General features: G+C 24.3%; 1 protein-coding gene across 1 annotated transcript; it reads right to left on the bottom strand.

Moving 5' to 3' along the window:
* Window positions 1–2478: 2478 nt before the first annotated feature.
* LOC129607018 (nuclear pore complex protein Nup107) lies at window positions 2479–5280 on the bottom strand. The gene is made up of 3 exons (XM_055517707.1): window positions 4653–5280; window positions 2968–4590; window positions 2479–2909 (listed from the first exon to the last, which is right to left on the bottom strand). Exons 1-3 carry the CDS (start codon window positions 5092–5094, stop codon window positions 2548–2550), a joined length of 2427 nt encoding a protein of 808 aa, XP_055373682.1. The 5' UTR covers window positions 5095–5280; the 3' UTR covers window positions 2479–2547.
* Window positions 5281–19063: the final 13783 nt, after the last annotated feature.

Raw genomic sequence — 19063 nt, 5'->3', positions numbered from 1 at the left:
CCCCTCCAATTCTCCCTTTCTGGAATCACTATATCGTACCCCAGAGGAAAGTCGGTCGCCGGAACCGAATAATTAGTCCGCAGATCCTCGATGTCCTTACCGTGCTCCCCAAAATTCTACCATGAATGTAGCTTTAAAGCCCGCCCCATGAAGTCTCAAAGCACTTTTAGCGGGCACATTCTTCACCAATACACCGTATCTAAGTCAAGTAAGATCACCGAGCACCACACCGAGGCAGTGCGCTCCCAGCGAAGCGCAACCCAACCCCGTCCAAACGCGGCAACCGGTACTCCGGTAAATTCCTCCTCCTTGTGAAAAGAACCATCTCGATATGTTCTCCGATAGGCTGTAGTCTCCTGCCCATATTTTAGCGTATTGCAGTAACTAAATTCCATAAAAGTTAAAATAATTTCACATTATATATGTATATCATGAAATTTATATCATTTAAAAGAAAATTAAAATTTGTACTAGTTATGCCAAATAACTTTTTATAAAATTTTATTGTATGTACATATTGAACAAACCATTTTAATTTTTACATAACGTAATACTGAATATATTTAAGTTACTCTTAAAGTGAGTAAGCCAAACAATCATGGCCAATATTTAGAAATATAGCGTTTAGTAATTATTTTTGTGTATAAAATTCAATACTTTGATTTATTTAAAATGTAATGGAACAATTTATTTCCATATTTTTCCTATTATTTTTAATAATAATTATTTCTTTTCAATTTATTTTATTAATTATAATTATAATATAGTTACTGCTATAGTTTTAAAGTTTTAGATTAAATTAATATCAATTATTGCATCAACATTTTTTAAAAGCCTTTCTTCTAAAAAGCAACATAATATTTGAAATTTTGACTTATTTCCTAGCTAGTGTAATTTAATTGCTTTAATAATACTTTAAGGATATTAACACGAAAAAAAAAATAAAAAAAAAAAAAACTTTTCAACACATAACATTATAGAAATTTAAGAATGTAAAAATAGTGTAAAAATAAAAATTTCTTCCATCAGTTTCTAATAAAGAAATAAAAAAAAAAAATGTAAAACATGGTTGTAAAATTGTAAAGACTTGTAAAAAGCAAAAAAAAAATTATTATAAAAGTAATTTAATATTAATGAAAAGGAACTTTTGAATAATTTTATCAATATACTTATGCTTTAAAGCAAAGTACAAATTATGACTTAAATTATTTTGAAATAATTTTAAAAACATAAATTTTTTAAAATAATTAGAAACATAAATTTGTCATGTAAGAAAAAGTAATATAGAAAAACAAAAAATATATATATATTTTTTTAAAAATTTGTGACGAAAAGTGATAAAATTTTTAAAATAAATTAAAAATATGAATGTTACTTATGTGTAATGAATATGTTTTTGTAAAATTGTGTAAATGAAAAACTGTATTGGTAATTAAATATAGAAATGTAAATTGAGGAAATATAAAATATAGGGTATAAATTAGAAATTATAAATTAAATAAGATTCTTATATACATAAATATGAATAATTCTTTATAAATAACAATAATTTTCATTTCAATTTTGTTTCCTTTTGCTTTATTTTTTAAACAAAGGCGAAAGAAAAAAAAATATTTTAAAATTCATACAGTTTCTTGTTTTTTTTTTTTATATAAAAAACCTATTACTATCAGAACTTTTATTCTCTAAATGTAAAAAAGTTTACATTTTTTTTTTTTGAATTAACGATTTTACTTTATATTGCCATCCATATAAATATATATACTATATTTAAATATTATTTAATTTATTATATTTTATTGATCAATTTAATAATTGATTTTGTAAACATAAACAAAAAAAAAAATAAATTTAACTTGTAAAAGTACCTGTTATAAGAGTAAAATTGTGACCTGAAAATGAAATATATATTTTTCTTAAATAATTTTAATTATCAAATTTTCAGTTCATCATTGATTTTAACTTTTAGTTTATTGAAAATTTTATTTATGCCTAAGCAATTTTAAACCATTAAAGTTTTAGATTTAATATTTTTTTATTTTTCAAAAAAGTGCAAAATTTGAATCGTGAAAATTTGATTTTGAAATAAGTATGAAAAATAAAGGTTAAAAATTAGAAGAAATAAAAAAATGTTTTTAAATTTATTGTTAAGTTTGTTAGTTTCCATTTTTCCTTTTTTTTTTAAATTTTTCCATTATATAAATATACTATTTTATATAATGTATAAGTTTAATATATTTGATAATTAACTATCAATATATTATTTTCTTTAAAGTTGGTGTTAGCTAATTAAAGTCGTTAAATGTGATTATTATAGTAAATATTCATACATTTGATATATTTGAGTGGATTTTTGATTTACCTTGATTATTTTACTTTAATATGATGTTTTCCAAAACGGCTGTTTTTTGAAAATTTTGAAAATTTAAATTTGTCTTCAAAGTTGGACTTAAATTTTAACAAAAAATGGTATTTTGATGAAAATTATGTTATTTTTTATTAAAAAGAAAATCAATAAACTTTACAAAAAAACCTTATTTTAATAATTTAAATATTAATTTTATAACCCCAAGGATCTAATTTTTCATTCATAAGAGCCAAAGATGATTCTGCAACTTTAGCTAATAACTCTGCTAGTTTGTGTTTGGGATAAACTTTGTATAATTGACGGTGTTCTGATGCGATTTCATCTACTAATTTAACACAATCTGCATATTCCCCAGTTGAATGCAAAACTTTTATCAGTAATAATACAATTTCTGGTATACACAGTTTTCTAAGATTTTCTAACTGTACTTCTCGTAATTGCCATTCATCTAAAATTTCAGGTGGTAGTTTGTCTGAATCTGGATCAACTAACCAACCTTTATCAGGAAATAATAGCACATTGAACAACAAATCTCGTGTAACTGAAAAAATTGAGAGAAATTTTTATAAAATATGAAATATTTACTTAAATTTGCTAACCTCGAGATTGCTCTTGTAAATTTAGATTCCACCTTGCCATTTCTGCTCTAAAAGTTTGTTCTTTATGCTCCATAGCCATTTTTTCAGTAAAGGTAGCGTTTGATTTAATTGATTGTGGCTCTTTAGGACGATTATGATATAAATGCATCCAGTCGTTGAAACCATCAATTGCCGCCAAATATGTTTGATGACATAAGTATTCTTTTATACTACATTCTTCACGACGTAATAGACCTTCTTTTGTCCCACAATTGGAAACGGTTTGGTCTATAGAATCATTGGGTATCATTTTGATCGCTTTTCGGACACATTCTATTTTTCCTTCTGCCAAGAAATTTCTGATAACAGCATTTGCTTGATACAACAACTCTCCCCTTTGTTGTGGATAAAATGTAAGCCACTCTAATGCCGAAATTTTCACTTCGTCCACTTCAGAAATTTCTGTTTTTAATAAATCTGATGGAGGCTGCTCAATATTTCTAATTACGCGAACGGTATAAGTAGTAATGCTTTCAACATCTAGCCCCGCTGAAGATGCTTCCTCTAGAGCTTCAAACCTTTCTTGAGTTTCTTTTATACCCTCTAAGAATTTTGAATATAAAATAATTTGAAGGTTAACTGGTAAAGCAGCTACATAAAAAGCCACTAATTGCGGTTCTTTCATTAATATTAATGATTCAACATATTCTTTAATTACACAATCAGCTTCAGCTTCTCGACGAACTCTACCCATTTGTCTTAGAAATATAACAATGTGTGCGAAAAGACGAAGCATTTGAGGAGATATTTTCTCTTGTTCAACCCAAAAACGCATTTGCTCTAGTAATTCATCTATATTATCTAAAATTAAATGCTTTTGAATTATGTTTATTTTGCTTGCCGATTGTTGTCGAACAGCTGGATTTTTATGAACAGATAATTCTTGAAAAATTTGCTCTAATGTCATTTTACTGTTCCAATATTTTTCTGGCATTTCTACATAATTTTTAATGCAACAAGAACGAATTTCACTCTCCACTCTGATATCAATTTGAACCTTCATGTAAGCCCATAATAAATCTTCCCACGAATCTTGTAAAATATTTAATAATGATTCCAGATGTCCGCATAATGATCCATATATAGCACGGTTACAGCTATCATATTTAGTACTATCAGCCATACGAAAAGCAATACTTTTCCATAAATCTCGCCTTGGATTCCCCTCAATCGGAAGCAATTCAGTTTTGTTTCCTTGTTCGTAATTGGGATCTTCATATAAACGCCAACCTTCTAAGGTAGCAGCGCGCCATGGCTGTCCGCAATATACACATAAAGATTTTGCATCCTCAATTTTACCTTGACGTATTTTAGAAAATATTGCTCTTACAAGTCTAACATCATCCTCCATGTCAAGTGGATGCAATGGTTTTTTTTCGCGTGTTGAAACGTCTGGATCCATGTGTTTTACTATATCAACATGACTTGTGAAAGCAACTGATCCAGGATTTTTTAATTGATATAGAGTATTTTCCCAACCTACCTTCCGATCAGTAAAATGACCAATTTCTATTATATTTTTTTCCGCAGCACAAGCTTCTAACCAATCTACGACTAACTGATATTCCCTTAAATTTGCGTTAGCTAAAAAAGTAATGGCATATTTCAAGATTTTAGATTATAAGATCTACATTTATAAAACATACTCAAGTAAAGTTGTGATACAATAGCTTTTTCAGAGGTACCAAGAGGGATGAAATCTTCTTCAATTTCCGATTTTTGAACTATAATGCGATCATGATATAGAGCATGAAATAGCTTCCAAGTGTCACGTTCCTTTCTAAGCCATTCATATTCATTGAATGTATTTGATTCTGAAACAGTTTCGGGTTTGATTTCTTCAAAAATTGAAGATAAAGTCTGAGTCATTTCTTGAATCGTGTCAAAAGTTTCGGCTTCATTGCCGCGATTCTGTAAAAGATCCAAAAATTGTGCAAATAAGGAATTTGTTTTTTCTTTAACAGAAATGTTATCTATTTTAGAGTTGCCAAAATCTCGGAGGGATCCTGATAGAAAACTTATATTATCCAGAGTTTTATTTTTCGTCGTGTTTAAATCAAAATTGCCGCCAGTTTTGTTTAGAAACATTTTTTTAAGGTTATTTTTTTCACTGTTCAATATTTTATTGCTTTTTCTTTCCAAATTGCTTTATTCAAAATGAATTCTTAAGCCGAATCCAATAGCAGGTTACAGTTTGTTAGAGAATTTATTTTTTTTTTGCTCGGCAATTTTTACAAATTTTAAAATTTTTCTTTCCTAAATAAACAACAGAACTCAGAAGCGTCAAACTGACGTTATATCTTATGATTTTGATTTGTAAACAATTTCAATGTTGCCCAATCACTATTCATTTTGGTAATTCAACACATTGAAAACATAGTAGGTTTTCAACACATTGAACCGCTAATGGGCTGATCCATTTGGAAGAAACTGAAAAATTGTTACAAATTTGCGTAACTTTGCTCGTTATGCGATATTTAGTTTTAAAGAAACTTAATTAAAGCCTAAGTTGATCAACATGTTTCCAACGTGTTTCTAAGTTATATAATAGATGGCAGCATAGCACGTTTAACAATTCACAATATTATCCATAATTTATAATTTCATTACATAGATGGCTACTAACTTTCATTATGATAGCATTTGAAAAATTCAATTGATTCTAAACCCGAAATATCGAAACTAAAATGGAAACTTAGAAAAACGATTCGTGGCTAAAATAAAAAAATTATGAAAGTAAAATTAATTTTTTTTATACTTAAAAAAATTAGTCTCTAATATAAACAATCTTTTCTCTAGATTTCTACCATAAATATAAATGATTGCCAAAACAAAATTTACGGTCTTTTACAAATTTTTATTAAATTCATATTAAAATCCATTTACAAATGTCCTGGTTCAGCTTCATAAAAGTGACTTATGAAACGGTGATTTGAATCAGGATTCATTATCAATGTCAAAACACACTCATTCATTCGAAAATATGCAAATAATTAAATGCCTAAGCAGTGATTGATTGAAGTTTTTTTTATAATATACTTAAGCACTATGAGAATTAATGGTTTCCCAGCGTTCGTTTGAAAAATTCATTGATATTAACTGTTATAAAAATTAAAGGCGTCAATATATGTACATATATATACATATATATACATAACATTATATTGAAAATGTTTGCATTTAATGTTCAGAAAAAAAAAAGAAATTAAAAATAAAGCTTCCGCCAGATTGGGTAGTTTATGTTTTACAAAAATTTATATTACCTTGTGTGTATATGTATATTTTTGATTTAATATGTAAAGCAATATATATATTGTACGTATAAATTCTATTATAAATTATACGTACGTGTAGGTTGAAAACTTTAAAGGTACATATATATTTTAATTTATTAGAAAGGTTTTAAAATAGCTATTAACTTGCCTGCTTCTTAATCCGAACTATTGACAGAACATTATAGATACTATTATGTTGATATTGTACATAAAAAATTACATATACATAAATATAGGCGCATCTCTTAGCACCTATGCAATAAAGCCTAAATTCAAAACATATCCATAAAATAGCTATATATAAATAAATATGCATAAGTATTTGTACAAATGTTTTTGTAAGCTTTTAAGAACTAAAAAATAATTTCGAGTGCAGGAAGATAATACAATACAGTGGTTAGTTTTTGATAATACTATCCTCCATTCGTAATTTCATTTTTTTTTTCATCTATGTATTTTATCTTTGAATATTGTATTATGTGGTTAGCGTAGTTAAAGGATTGTTGAAAAAAAAATATAACAACAAAAAAACATTTTTATAATATTTTTCTTCTTTTAGGTTTTTAAGGATACTTATGGAATAAAACAAAAGAAAAAAAAAATTAAATACATACATATATAACTGTTTATGCTACATATATATATATATATATATATATAGCTGTAATGGCCACGTTATATTCATTATTTTTATTCTATTAAATTAAGGTTAATAGGTTGAGAAGAGAAAAAAAAAACCAAGTAAACAGAATGATTATTGTAACAAAATAGGGGTCAAAATTATAATTAGTAATTAAAAAGAGTTGATTATGATTCTTAAAGTTGGTTGCTGATTAAGGTGGTTTACTGAAATTAAATTCATCGTAGGTATACTATATATTATTATGAATGTAGATTATAGACAAAAAATAACAAAAAATAAAAAAAAAATTATTATTATATAGAATTTATAAATAAATAAGTTATGCAGAATCATGGGCTTCTTCTTCTGAATATTCATATTGTATACGTGTACATATATACAGTATATTTTACTATATAGATTATTTTCTTCAATTTTAAAATGAATTTTTCTTGCTTCCTTATTTAAGAATATAAAATCATGTTACTATGGGAATGAATAATATAGCTAGAATATACAGGAAATAAAATTGAATTAATTGTGGTACTTTATTATGTGATAGTTATTAAAATAGAATGCACTTTATATATAAATTATAAAAAAAAAATTATTTTATTAATTAAGCAGATTTATTTAAGAAAAAAAAATTTTAAATATTTTTAAAAAATTTTAATTTAGCTAAAATAATAAAATTTTACTAGTTGTAGAGATTTATAGCATATGGTAATATTATAGGTAATTTTGAATACAATCATACAAAATGTTCGATGTTGGAATGAAACGGAAGATTATAAAATAAATTGTTTAATGTTTGAATGAAAGGAAAAATTTTAAAAATACAATTAATTGTCTAATAAATTCGAATAATTAAATTTAATAATTTTTATTTTTCTTTCAGTTATTTTTCACACAATATTCATATTACATGTATACATATTATTCACCTCTCAATTCCTATATATGTATGTATATGTTATGAATTAGGGTTTTTGAAATTTTAAGTGAATTCTTGTGTATTTATGGGCATATAAAAATTGCATTTTCATTTGAAAATTTTAATAACATCTTGAGTAATTGAGCGTAAAGTATAAGAACTTAAGATGTGTATGTATATATATATATATATATATATATATATATATATAACAAATTCAAATAATGTGTATCAATACTTAAATAATATTATATAAATAAAAAACTATGCAAAATTTTTAAACTACTTTAATTAATATCGGCTTTAATATTCATGAAATAGCAAAGTAAAGTTACGTTAATATTTCTGTTACTTTGAAGGATGTTTCCATATAAAAAGTGCTAAATGAAATATAAATGAGTATTTTGCATTTTTATATAAATGAGTATTTTATTAACATTAAATTCTAACAAAATTAATTTGTCAAAAGTCAAAAGTGTAAACTGGGTTAAAATGAGAATGTTAACAAAATATATGAAATGTCAAGTTCCAATAAGAAAAATTCACTGCTTGTACGAAGTTCTTAATTTGAAAAAATATTATATTTAAAATTTAAAGAACAGGGTAAAAAAATTCAAATCTTCTCATTTTGAATTATAAAACCCAAGGAGACGATAATATTGATGATAAGAAGAGCGGGTTAATATGATGGACTTTGAATTAATTACAGAACATACAAAACAAAAAATTTATTAAATTTAAAATTTTATGGTCATCTTTACGATAGCTGTTGTAAAATTTTATGTAAAGTTCTTTAAGTTATGAATAAGTTGTTATAATCATTCTTATTTGGCCGTCATTATTATTTTGGGTCAAACATTGAACATTTTTAATTTACACGTATATGCTTCGGATTTGTTTCTACCCGGTTAACAAAGTTTTATGAATTCATTGAATAACGTGAAATGTTAAGAAAATTAATTCAATTATTGTCAAATTTTTTTAATTTTAACATATAGAGTTACCAAACGAGAATAATATACAAGTTTCCGCAACATAAAACCTTTATATAAAATTCATTAAAAATTTCTCCTTCATTTAATTTTCTCACAAATTTCTAAATTTTTTATAAATTGTTTGAAAGTTTAAAATATTAGAAATTTCTACAAATTTTTTAAACCATTATTAAATATTATTATTAAATTTCTTAAATATTCTATGTGGTAATGATATTTTAATTTATGCATAAATGTCATATTAAGCAACTGACATACTTACGCAATTACGTATTTTATATATTTTATAATGCGGCAATTATTTAAAGAAATTTGTTTCCTCTTTTTTGTTTTCTTGTTCCAGGATTAAAATAATATGTATGCGTGTGTGTCACACATTATACGATTTAAAAATTTAAGATTAATGTAAGCAAAACAAAACACAAAAAACATGGAAGCAAAAAAATTTAATCAAATCTTTTACAATATTTATTTTCTTAAAAAATTCCAAATTTAAATTATCAAAGGGATCTTAAAATTTTAAGGACGAAACAAAAAAAATAAAAAAAAATAAAATTTAAAATTATTTTATTTTATGTGAATATTTTAAATAATTCTTGAAGAAAAGTGTGTATTTTATAGCATCACACTTTTGGTTACAAATAATATTAAAAAAATTTATTTATTTTTTTTCATTTTCCATATATTGTAGAATTTGAAATGGAATATTCAAAAAACCCTCACATAAATTATATCTAATGTAATAAAAATTAATTTATTTGCCATTATTATTGTTTGTACTCAATGTCAGCGTGGCAAAAATTTTTGTATGATGAATTTTTTTCTTTTTTTTGTTTTTGTATATTTTTTAAATTTTGATTAGTACATTTGTAGCATTAAGTATAAAAAATCTTCTTAAAGATTAAATTGTGATTTCGTCATCATTCCCCGAATGGCTTAATAAAAAATAGATTTGAAAAAATAATATAAAAAAACGAAAAAACAAATTTGTTTTTGTTGCAAAAAAATCATTTTAAATTTTATGATAGTATTTTAATATTAAATATTAAATAAAAATCCTTATATACATAAACGTAATAAACATGATGCAATATACTTGTATACATGTGTGTATAAATAATTTCCTGAACACAATGTTTTACCCTCAAAATGAAGTGTGAATATAAAAAAAAAATTCTGTATTTTTGCATTTTTCCTTTTAAAAATTATAAACGATTAAATTCACAATAAGATTAAAAAATTGCAACAGTTATATTTCCCCTATGGATGTTAAACGGGAATTTTCGAATTTCCCCAAGAGTAAAGAAAAGGAAAATAAAAAGTATAATTTCGCATTTAATTTTACAAATATATGGGAAATTTGGAATTTTTGTTTTATTTTTTTTTATTGTTTTTTAGTTTCTTGTTTCTTTATCGAAATGGAGAAAAAGGATATTATGATATTAAATTGTTACTTTTAAACGCAACTAGTTTTTATGGCGCTGTTGTATTTAAAAATATTTTAAATTTTATACATAGGAAAAAATTAATTAAAATTAGGAAATTTTTTGAAATTCACAGTCTTATATTTAAGATAAAATATATTTTGAATTAGATTTGAATTTTCCAGTTTATTGGTCAGTAAAATCATATTTACTTTTCGTTTCTCTACTTACACCATTTCGTGAAAATGTAAATTTTGTTATACTCGTACGAAACTGTGTATAGATCAAAGAAAAATTTATGAATTATGAATTCTGTATTCTATAAATACTTGTTGGAAAACTGAATTGATTACTTAAATTAACAGTTGTCGCAAACTAGATTTTTTTGCTAGTGTTTGAAGTATAATTTCTCTCTACACGACAATTCAGATTAATCTAGAAAATTAACTATAAGGTTTGATAAATTTCTATAACTATTAACTGTATATGGTTTCCTATAACTGTATAACTATATAAATATATAAGGTTATGTGTTAAAACTTATAGTGATGAGGAACCTAATTTGTATAAAGTTTGACAAATTACAATAATGTATAAGGACTTGTAATAGTAGTCTTTCTATTACTTAAATGTATAATCTTTTCACTTTTCACTTTTCACAATGTAACCAAATTAATTTTGCGTTAAAATTGAATACTTATGCTACTAGTTTAATACATATAATTTTTTCAAAGCCATAATTTTTAAATTTCCCCTAAATTTATGCAAAATTATGTGGTAATAGCAGGATTATTTCAATAACAATTGTTCATTATTTAATTGCATTATACGATATTGGTAAATATCACAAAAACCACATATTAGTAAATCGAAAGTTAATTTCAATTCTATTTGAGTTTTTTTAAACAGATTATGTTTTATTATTATATAATAATACTCGTATTTTCAATATAGAAAATTCGTAAAAAATTTCATATATAAAAATTAAAATATTAAGTTTAAAAGATTTCGATTTTGAGTTGCAGGATAAAAGTTTTTGTTAAAATCTTCATCTCTAAACCTTCAAATTATATAAATTATGAGTAAAAGCTAAAAGCATCATTTTATATAAAAATATTTTTTGGACTTAACTTGTGTACTCATGGAGATTTTAAATTTTTTTTTTTTGTTTTTGGAGAAATCTGAAAGTCCTGTAATGAAAATAATTTTATTAAAAGTTGCATAAACTTTTATTAAGAAATTTATTTTAATAAATATAGAAGAACTTTAATTTAAAAATTTACGTTCCAATTTAAAGCAATTTTATATTTTCGAAAAATAAAATTTTGATTATTACGAATAAGTTGCGCTCAAAATTAAACTTCAATTTCCACAATTCATTTACAAAGAAACTTTTCAAAATTTCTTTTAAAATTGAAAAGAGAAAAATTGGGCGAATTTAAAATGCTTTTATTTTCTTTTAAAAGCAAATATCTTACAGCTTTTAAAATTTTTAATAAAAATAAAAAAGCTTTAAATTTAATTCAGCAGCATCCTTATAGCCAGCATCAAAATCTAAAATCTCATTTCATGAAATAAATTCTGAGAATTTTTCTTCTCTTTTTTTTTTTACAAAAAAATTGAGATTTAGAGAAAATTGAGAAATAAATTTTTTTTTTAAAAATGAATTAAATCCAATTTCCAAATACATGGAAAATATAAATGTATATGTAAATGAAAAATCATTCCAGGAGGAAAAATAAAAATAAAAACAAGAAAAAAAAATAAATAAAATCTCTTTGGAATTATGGAATCCTTTCCAAGAAAAAAAAATATTTAAATATGTCGTCTTGTTATCTAAAACAATAAAATTCTCTTTCATTCATTATCTTCTCTTTTTGTCTCATATATATATACACATATACATACATATGAAAAGTGTGATACACACAGCATCAATGATACACACATTAATACATATTTGTGGATATGTAAGTGTGTATGTGTTTTATAACTCCTACGTTTTCAGCAGTAGGACAAAAAAAAAATATAGAGAAAAAATTCGAAAATAATTTTAGTACGCATGTTTTAAATATTTTTTCATACTGATATATATATATATATACATATATATATTGAATCCCATGTCTTTTTTAGAATTTGTTAAAAAAAAATTTATATATGTATATATGTTTGTATATAAAACAGAATAATAATATTAATAATAATAAAAAAAATTTTTAATTCTTTGATATTTTTCAATAAATTTTTCCCCCCCTTTTTTTTTTGCTTTTTCATATAGAGAAAAATTCTCCTATTTTATTGTATATATATGTATATATATATATTAAGGATTACATACTTGCTTACATATTATTATGGTATATATATGTGATTAATATCGAAATTTTAGTCGTCGTTGGCACTTTCTCTATCTTTTAATAAACTTTTATATTTTCTAATAATATTTTTTTCTCCTCGTATTACGAATTGATTGTGTTGAATGAATCAAGTGTATTTATTTTTTTCTTATATACATACATACGTACATACAACATATATATAGATATTCATATACATATATGTAAATATATGTACATATATATATATATATATAGAATCCTTGCTGATTAAAGAATAAAATACGATGACGATAAACGAAATATTTATGTATGTGCCGTATAAAAACGAAAATTTTTAAGAAATTTTCAGATAAAATTCAGATTTACTCAAGATATAGAACTGCAATGATTTTCAGTAAAAAATTTTTTTTTTTATTAATTTTGTTTGTAAAAATCTCACAATATATTTATTCATAATTTCTTGAAAAAAAAAATTTTTTTTCTCGTAGTGTCAAGGCATCACAATGTCCATCTATAACATTTGATTCCATACATTGTGTAAATCTATGTAAAATGAATATAAATATATGAAGATGTAACAACAATCAGTAAAATTGCCTACATATACACACGTACCTATACATACATTCATTTATATTTTAATACATTGTTTTCCTTTACTGTTTTTTTATTTTTTCATTCTTGTTATTTTTAACATACATTTTGTGTTGACAAAGGACATTTAAATGTACATTATGTAAAATATATTATATATACATACGAGTATATTGTACATTTAGTGTGCATATGTACATATGTGTGACAGTATATACATATTATAGCAGAGAGTAGATAAACAATAAGGATTTTAAATATATAGGGATAAACATGAAAAATAGGCAAAGAACACAAAAAAATAACAATAATAAAACAAACGAAAACAAAAATAATTTAATGAAATGCGAGAAAAATACAGAAAGAAGGACAAAAATAAAAAAAGAAAAGCGCAAAAGAACAAAAAAAAAAAACAAAGAAAAACTAAAGCCAGTGTGTGTATAAATTGTCTATATGTTTGAGCACATGTACACGCACCTAAAATGTAGATACAGTGATAATGACTTGAACATATAAAAAAAACAGTAACGATGCTAAAAAAAAAAAAAAAATTAATGTAGTTAGAGAGTGCACTTTGACTCGCATGTGGTGTTAAGAAAAACTAATAACAACAAAAAGTGAATCTTAAAAAAAAACCTAAATGGAATAAAGATACAAAAAAAAATGGTCCTAGGTTTTGGTTACAGGTTTACACACTAAAAAGAATTGGTATTCTATATAAAATTATGGGAAATTAAAAACGATAATGTGTATTATGGGGTAATCATTTGCGTGCGCTATAGGAGTAGGTAAATAGTATATTGTCTTTGGAATTGTTAAGTTAAAATTTAAGAGCTGAAAATTTCAATGAATTTAATTTTATGAAGTTAATGGGACAATTCAATAATTGTGAGTAAAAGAGTGTTATTTGATTTAAAATCAAAAAGTATTTATGAGTAAACATAAGAAACTTTCTGCAATTCACGGAGTTCGACTTTATATAGAAACTGTTAATTTACTTTTTATATAAAAATTAATTTTACTATTATTGCGGTAATAATATTTTCTATCTAACAAGTTTTGAAATACAATCTCTTGTCTTCAGATTGAAAACTAATTTGCTTCCAATATCCAAATGACTCTTTAAAAATTTAAAAACATTTGGCAACAGCCAGTTTAAAATGGTGTCTTTCCACTATGTTATAAGCAAATGTTCAAGTTGAAATTATTAAAAACGAATTTTTTGCTTGCTCTTATTTATTTTGTAAAATCGCTCGTATTTTAATAATAAATTTTAAAACTCACAGATTAGAAGAGGATCAATAGTTGTTGGATTACCAAGAAACATCTAATTCCACCTATTGTGGACCCTTAAGTTTTACCTATAAGTTTTACCTTATAAGGCTCAAGAAGTAGAGTTATGACTCTTAAGTTTTACTCCATTTGAAAAACTTTGTTTACCAAAAGAGTGTTGAAATCAAAATTATGCTTTTAACCGTATAAATGAAAGATGATATTCTATGGGTTATTTGCAGAATATTAAGAAAGCTTGGTTATAATATTTTAAAACATATAAAAAATGTTATACGATTCATTATATCAGTAACAACGTATGTTCGAAGGATTCTTTTGATCAGCGTCGAATTCTGAGGCGATTGAACCATATTTGTCCGTCTATCTCAACGTCAAGTTGGAAAGTAATTGAGTTAACCTCACTAAATTTTCACAAATGATTTGTAATAGTAAATGCCGGAATCCTATTTAAAGTAGTTGTAATCGAAATAATGGTTCGGTTAGGCACTCTACAACTTCAATAGCTGTTTGATAGAAATTATTGAAATTATCGAGTTAAAATTTTTCATAAATTAATATGGCAATACGGTAAATACTATTCCTGTGTAATCGTATGTGCGAAGTATGTTATAAACTCGTCACTCTGCTTGTAACCCTTATAAAATAACATAATTTTGTGTCTATATCAATCTGTGATGTAGACAGATATATATATATATTCTTACTGAATTTTAAATTTTCATAATTTATTTCATTTCTCGTAAAACAAGACCAACTATGGTAGTTTAAGTCATAGGCTGTCTAATAGTTAGCTATAGTATATTTTTTCGCCTATAGTATAACAATTTCGTTTAGGTATCACAGAGTGATTATGCTCTGAGATCAACTCTTATTTGTCTCGTTTTAATAGTAAACATTAATAACAAAGTATTAATTTGCTGAGGTTAAATTGTAAAAAGTATGAACGCGTCTATTTTGGTCAGTTTGACAAAATGATGCTGTAATATGTCAAGTTTGTGTATTTACTGTTAATGTTATAAAATTTATATTTTTTTTTAATTCTATTACATAATGTAGTTAAGTAGATGTATTAAATTTTTAAAATATTAAAGTGAAAATTTAGTTTGCATATTTTACAGCTTCTAATCTTAAAATATATGCACTACTTATATACGTATATGTATGTATGTATATGGGATAAGATGATAATAAAGTTACATAAATGAATAATATTAAGAATGATCTTTGAATCTAAAAAAACAAAAAGAGAAAAATAAATAAATAAATACAACTTCTTCTTAGAATTTGTAAATATGCAAATACAATAAACACACATACTTATATTTTACGATAACTTTTATATATACATAAAAATATAATAAGAAAAATAAAAAAAAAATTAAAATATAAAATAAAGGACAAGACAGACGCGTTTGAGCGCGATTTAATCCTCAAATACATACATACATACAAATAAATATAAAATATAACAGAATTACAAAAAAAAAATTGTAATATTGTAGAAAAGTATAAAGTTGGTGACATGAAGGCAATTTTTTTTCTTATTCTTCTTCTTCTTCTTTTTATAGCTTTAATCATATACACCTAAATATTTTTAACATAAAAATTACCATTGTAAAAAAGGACATTTTTTCTTTAACAAAAAAAAAAAAACACGAAATTATCATATTTTTTTTTTTTAATTTTCTTATGTATGTATTGTACACAATATATGTAAGTATGTATGTGCAAATATTGTACATATTTTTAGATTTTCCTCTGAATAGCAAAATATTATTATCTTTATAGAAAAAAAGCACATGGATGGGATATAGGCACCCAAATATAAGCAAAAATATACAAATAAAAAAAAAAATAAGGAATACAGCCAAAAAAAAAAACACAAAAAAAAAGAAAACAGGACCTTAAAATTCAAGATAAGAAAAAAAAAATTTTTTTTTTTTTTGTTAAAGACTAAAAATGAAATACAATAAATTATAAGGGTGTAGTAGGGACAGAAGAATGAAACAAAGATTGTAAATGGAAAAAAATTATGAAGGAAATATAAAAGTGAAGTCATCGAAAGGTGCGATAATCCAGGTGTATAGACATAGAAAAAATAAAAAGAGAGAGAAATCTTAAAAAGAGAAATGATGCTTTTTATTTTGTTTTGTTTCGTTTTCGTTTTTCTTTATACGGAGCGTGAAAATAGGGCAACATTAAGTTTTCAAGTTTGGCAACAAAAAAAAAAAAAAAATAGCGAAAATATTATGGAAAATTTATTTACGTTTATTTTAATTTTTTTTTTCTATTTTGGTTTATTTTGTTATTATTTTTTATTATGCAAGTTGTTCTGTATCTATGTATAGTCTATAGAATAGATAGTTGACAGCAACAGTAGCAGCCAATCTACTTTTTTTCTTATTTTATATAAAAATAATGGCGGGCAAGATATTGTATTTTTTTTTAAATATTGCTATTGGTGTGATATTTATTATTTGTATGTATAGGAGGATATTTACATATCGCAAATTAAAAAGAACAACAATACAACTCGAAAATCTTATAAAAATGAATTGCATTTACTACCCAACAACAAGGGGCTTTATACAAAACAAATCCAATTTACTGTTTTTTGTTTCAAGTTTCTAGACCTAGACTAGATATATCTGGAGTTTTTGATATACTTCAATTAGCCGGATTTTAAACCACTTTTTTTTGCATATATAATATAAATCTGGATAATTTTGAAGAATTGCACTAAATAGCACATCAGTATTAGCTGAACAGTATAGTAAACAGTCTGATAGCCTTAACTGAAGGTATTGGGTTCGATCCATATTCATATATGATTGTATTTTTGTATTATTTTTTGAAATTTGTTTTTTATTGTACATTTAACAAAATATTTAAGAAAAATAATTATATTGACTATAATTATTTGTTGTTAAATTTTTTTATTTAATTAATTGAATTAATTTTATTTACTTAATTCTTAATTATTAGAAAAATTTAAATAATTTGCAAGGAAGAGATTCTGTCATTATGACTCGGTTAATGCATGGGCACTCTAAATTATCACATTCCTATCTAATCTATAAAACAACCAGGCCTAAATGTGGTCGCCCATGAAGAACTAACCATCAGCCATATTTTTGAAAATTTCCACAAATATACCACTGATAGAAATGTTTTCAGTATAAAAAATATAAGGATTCGTTTTTCAGGTGATTATTCAACTAACAGCCACATTATGAAACCTTAAAAGTGTTAGGGCTCTCAGATTTTAACTGAATAAATAAATAAATAAATTCTAAATTTTTATTTAAGGCTATTATCATTTAACATTGATTTTCTACAAGAGTACTTTTGTAGGAAATCAACGCGCTAGTACTTTTCCTACAAGAGTAGTATAGTAAACAACAATTTTCCTTATATTATTTTGTTTTGAAGAACTTTCATATTAAGGTATGTAAGCATTTAAACAAGCTTGTGGATTATTTTACTAATTTTTCTGGATTTTTCTCTAATTTTTGTGAATTATTCTCATAAATGTGCGAAGTGAATATTATTTTACAAATTCTATAAGTGAAAAAAATATTACTTTGTGATATTTTTACCGTATATGCATTCAAAATATAATTTGAACAATGTATGTATGTATGTGTATGGATAATATGAGATAAAAATATGTCCACAATATAACATAATATAATCTTGTATTTTGTATCATTATTATTTACCTATAATATTGCTCTGTACCTATACTAATATTATTATTTATATAATGGGTGTTTCACATAAGATTTGCAAAACAAAATTTCAATAAAATTCAATATATTTGATCAAGGAGAAAAGGGACGGGGTTCCGATAAAAATTAATAACCTTCAATGTCGTTCAACATGGAAGTAATTCTACCACCAAGCAAGAGTAGATATATATGTGGGAATACTTCAGTTAAGTAGTTATACCTAGTAATAATATTATTTGTGAAGTGGGGTTTTCGGAATATATGAGTATTGAAAGAAGAGGAAAGTGCAAGGGGGGTGCAAATACGCTCATTTTTGAGCCTGTTGTAAAAAATCGTCCTCGTATGGGCTTTATTCATATAAACAAATATAAATAATGATAATTTTGAAGATGTTCGAAATATAGAGCTACTATACTAACTTAAACATATACGTACGAATACTTGAATGAATTAGTTACGCACATTTATCCCGGTAGATGATTTAGCATTTTGAATGCGAAAATAAACGTCAAATTCTGAATATTTAAATAATTATAAGCTACAATTTTTAATACCTTGGATGTTCCTTGATTGGATTTATGTATAAATTATTCCTATACATGTATTCCAGATTAGTTCAATAATATCAAAATATACATATACGTATACACCCTGTATATGGTGATTTTGTTTTTTACTATATGTAATATTTTTTTCTTCACTTTGTTTTTTTTTTTTATCGTTATTTTACTGATTAAGATTTTTATTTTTATTAAAATTTACTCGCATATATTTATTATGTTTGTGTGTGTGTACACACAATATATTTTGTATATAATTTTATGCTCCTATTTGGTCGCAAAAATGT

The sequence above is a fragment of the Condylostylus longicornis genome, unplaced genomic scaffold, assembly GCF_029603195.1.
Source record: "Condylostylus longicornis isolate FDR11 unplaced genomic scaffold, ASM2960319v2 ptg000026l, whole genome shotgun sequence".
NCBI lineage: Eukaryota > Metazoa > Arthropoda > Insecta > Diptera > Dolichopodidae > Condylostylus > Condylostylus longicornis.
Note: the sequence above shows the minus strand (reverse complement) of the source record. Positions and strands in the feature narration are given on the sequence as shown.

Coding starts and splice junctions, on each gene's coding strand:
- LOC129607018 (XM_055517707.1), bottom strand. CDS start 5,094: ATGTTTCTAAACAAAACTGGCGGCAATTTTGATTTAAACACGACGAAA. Junction 4,591..4,652: donor TGTATCACAACTTTACTTGA/GTATGTTTTATA, acceptor TTACTTTTTTAG/CTAACGCAAATTTAAGGGAA. Junction 2,910..2,967: donor TTTACAAGAGCAATCTCGAG/GTTAGCAAATTT, acceptor CAATTTTTTCAG/TTACACGAGATTTGTTGTTC.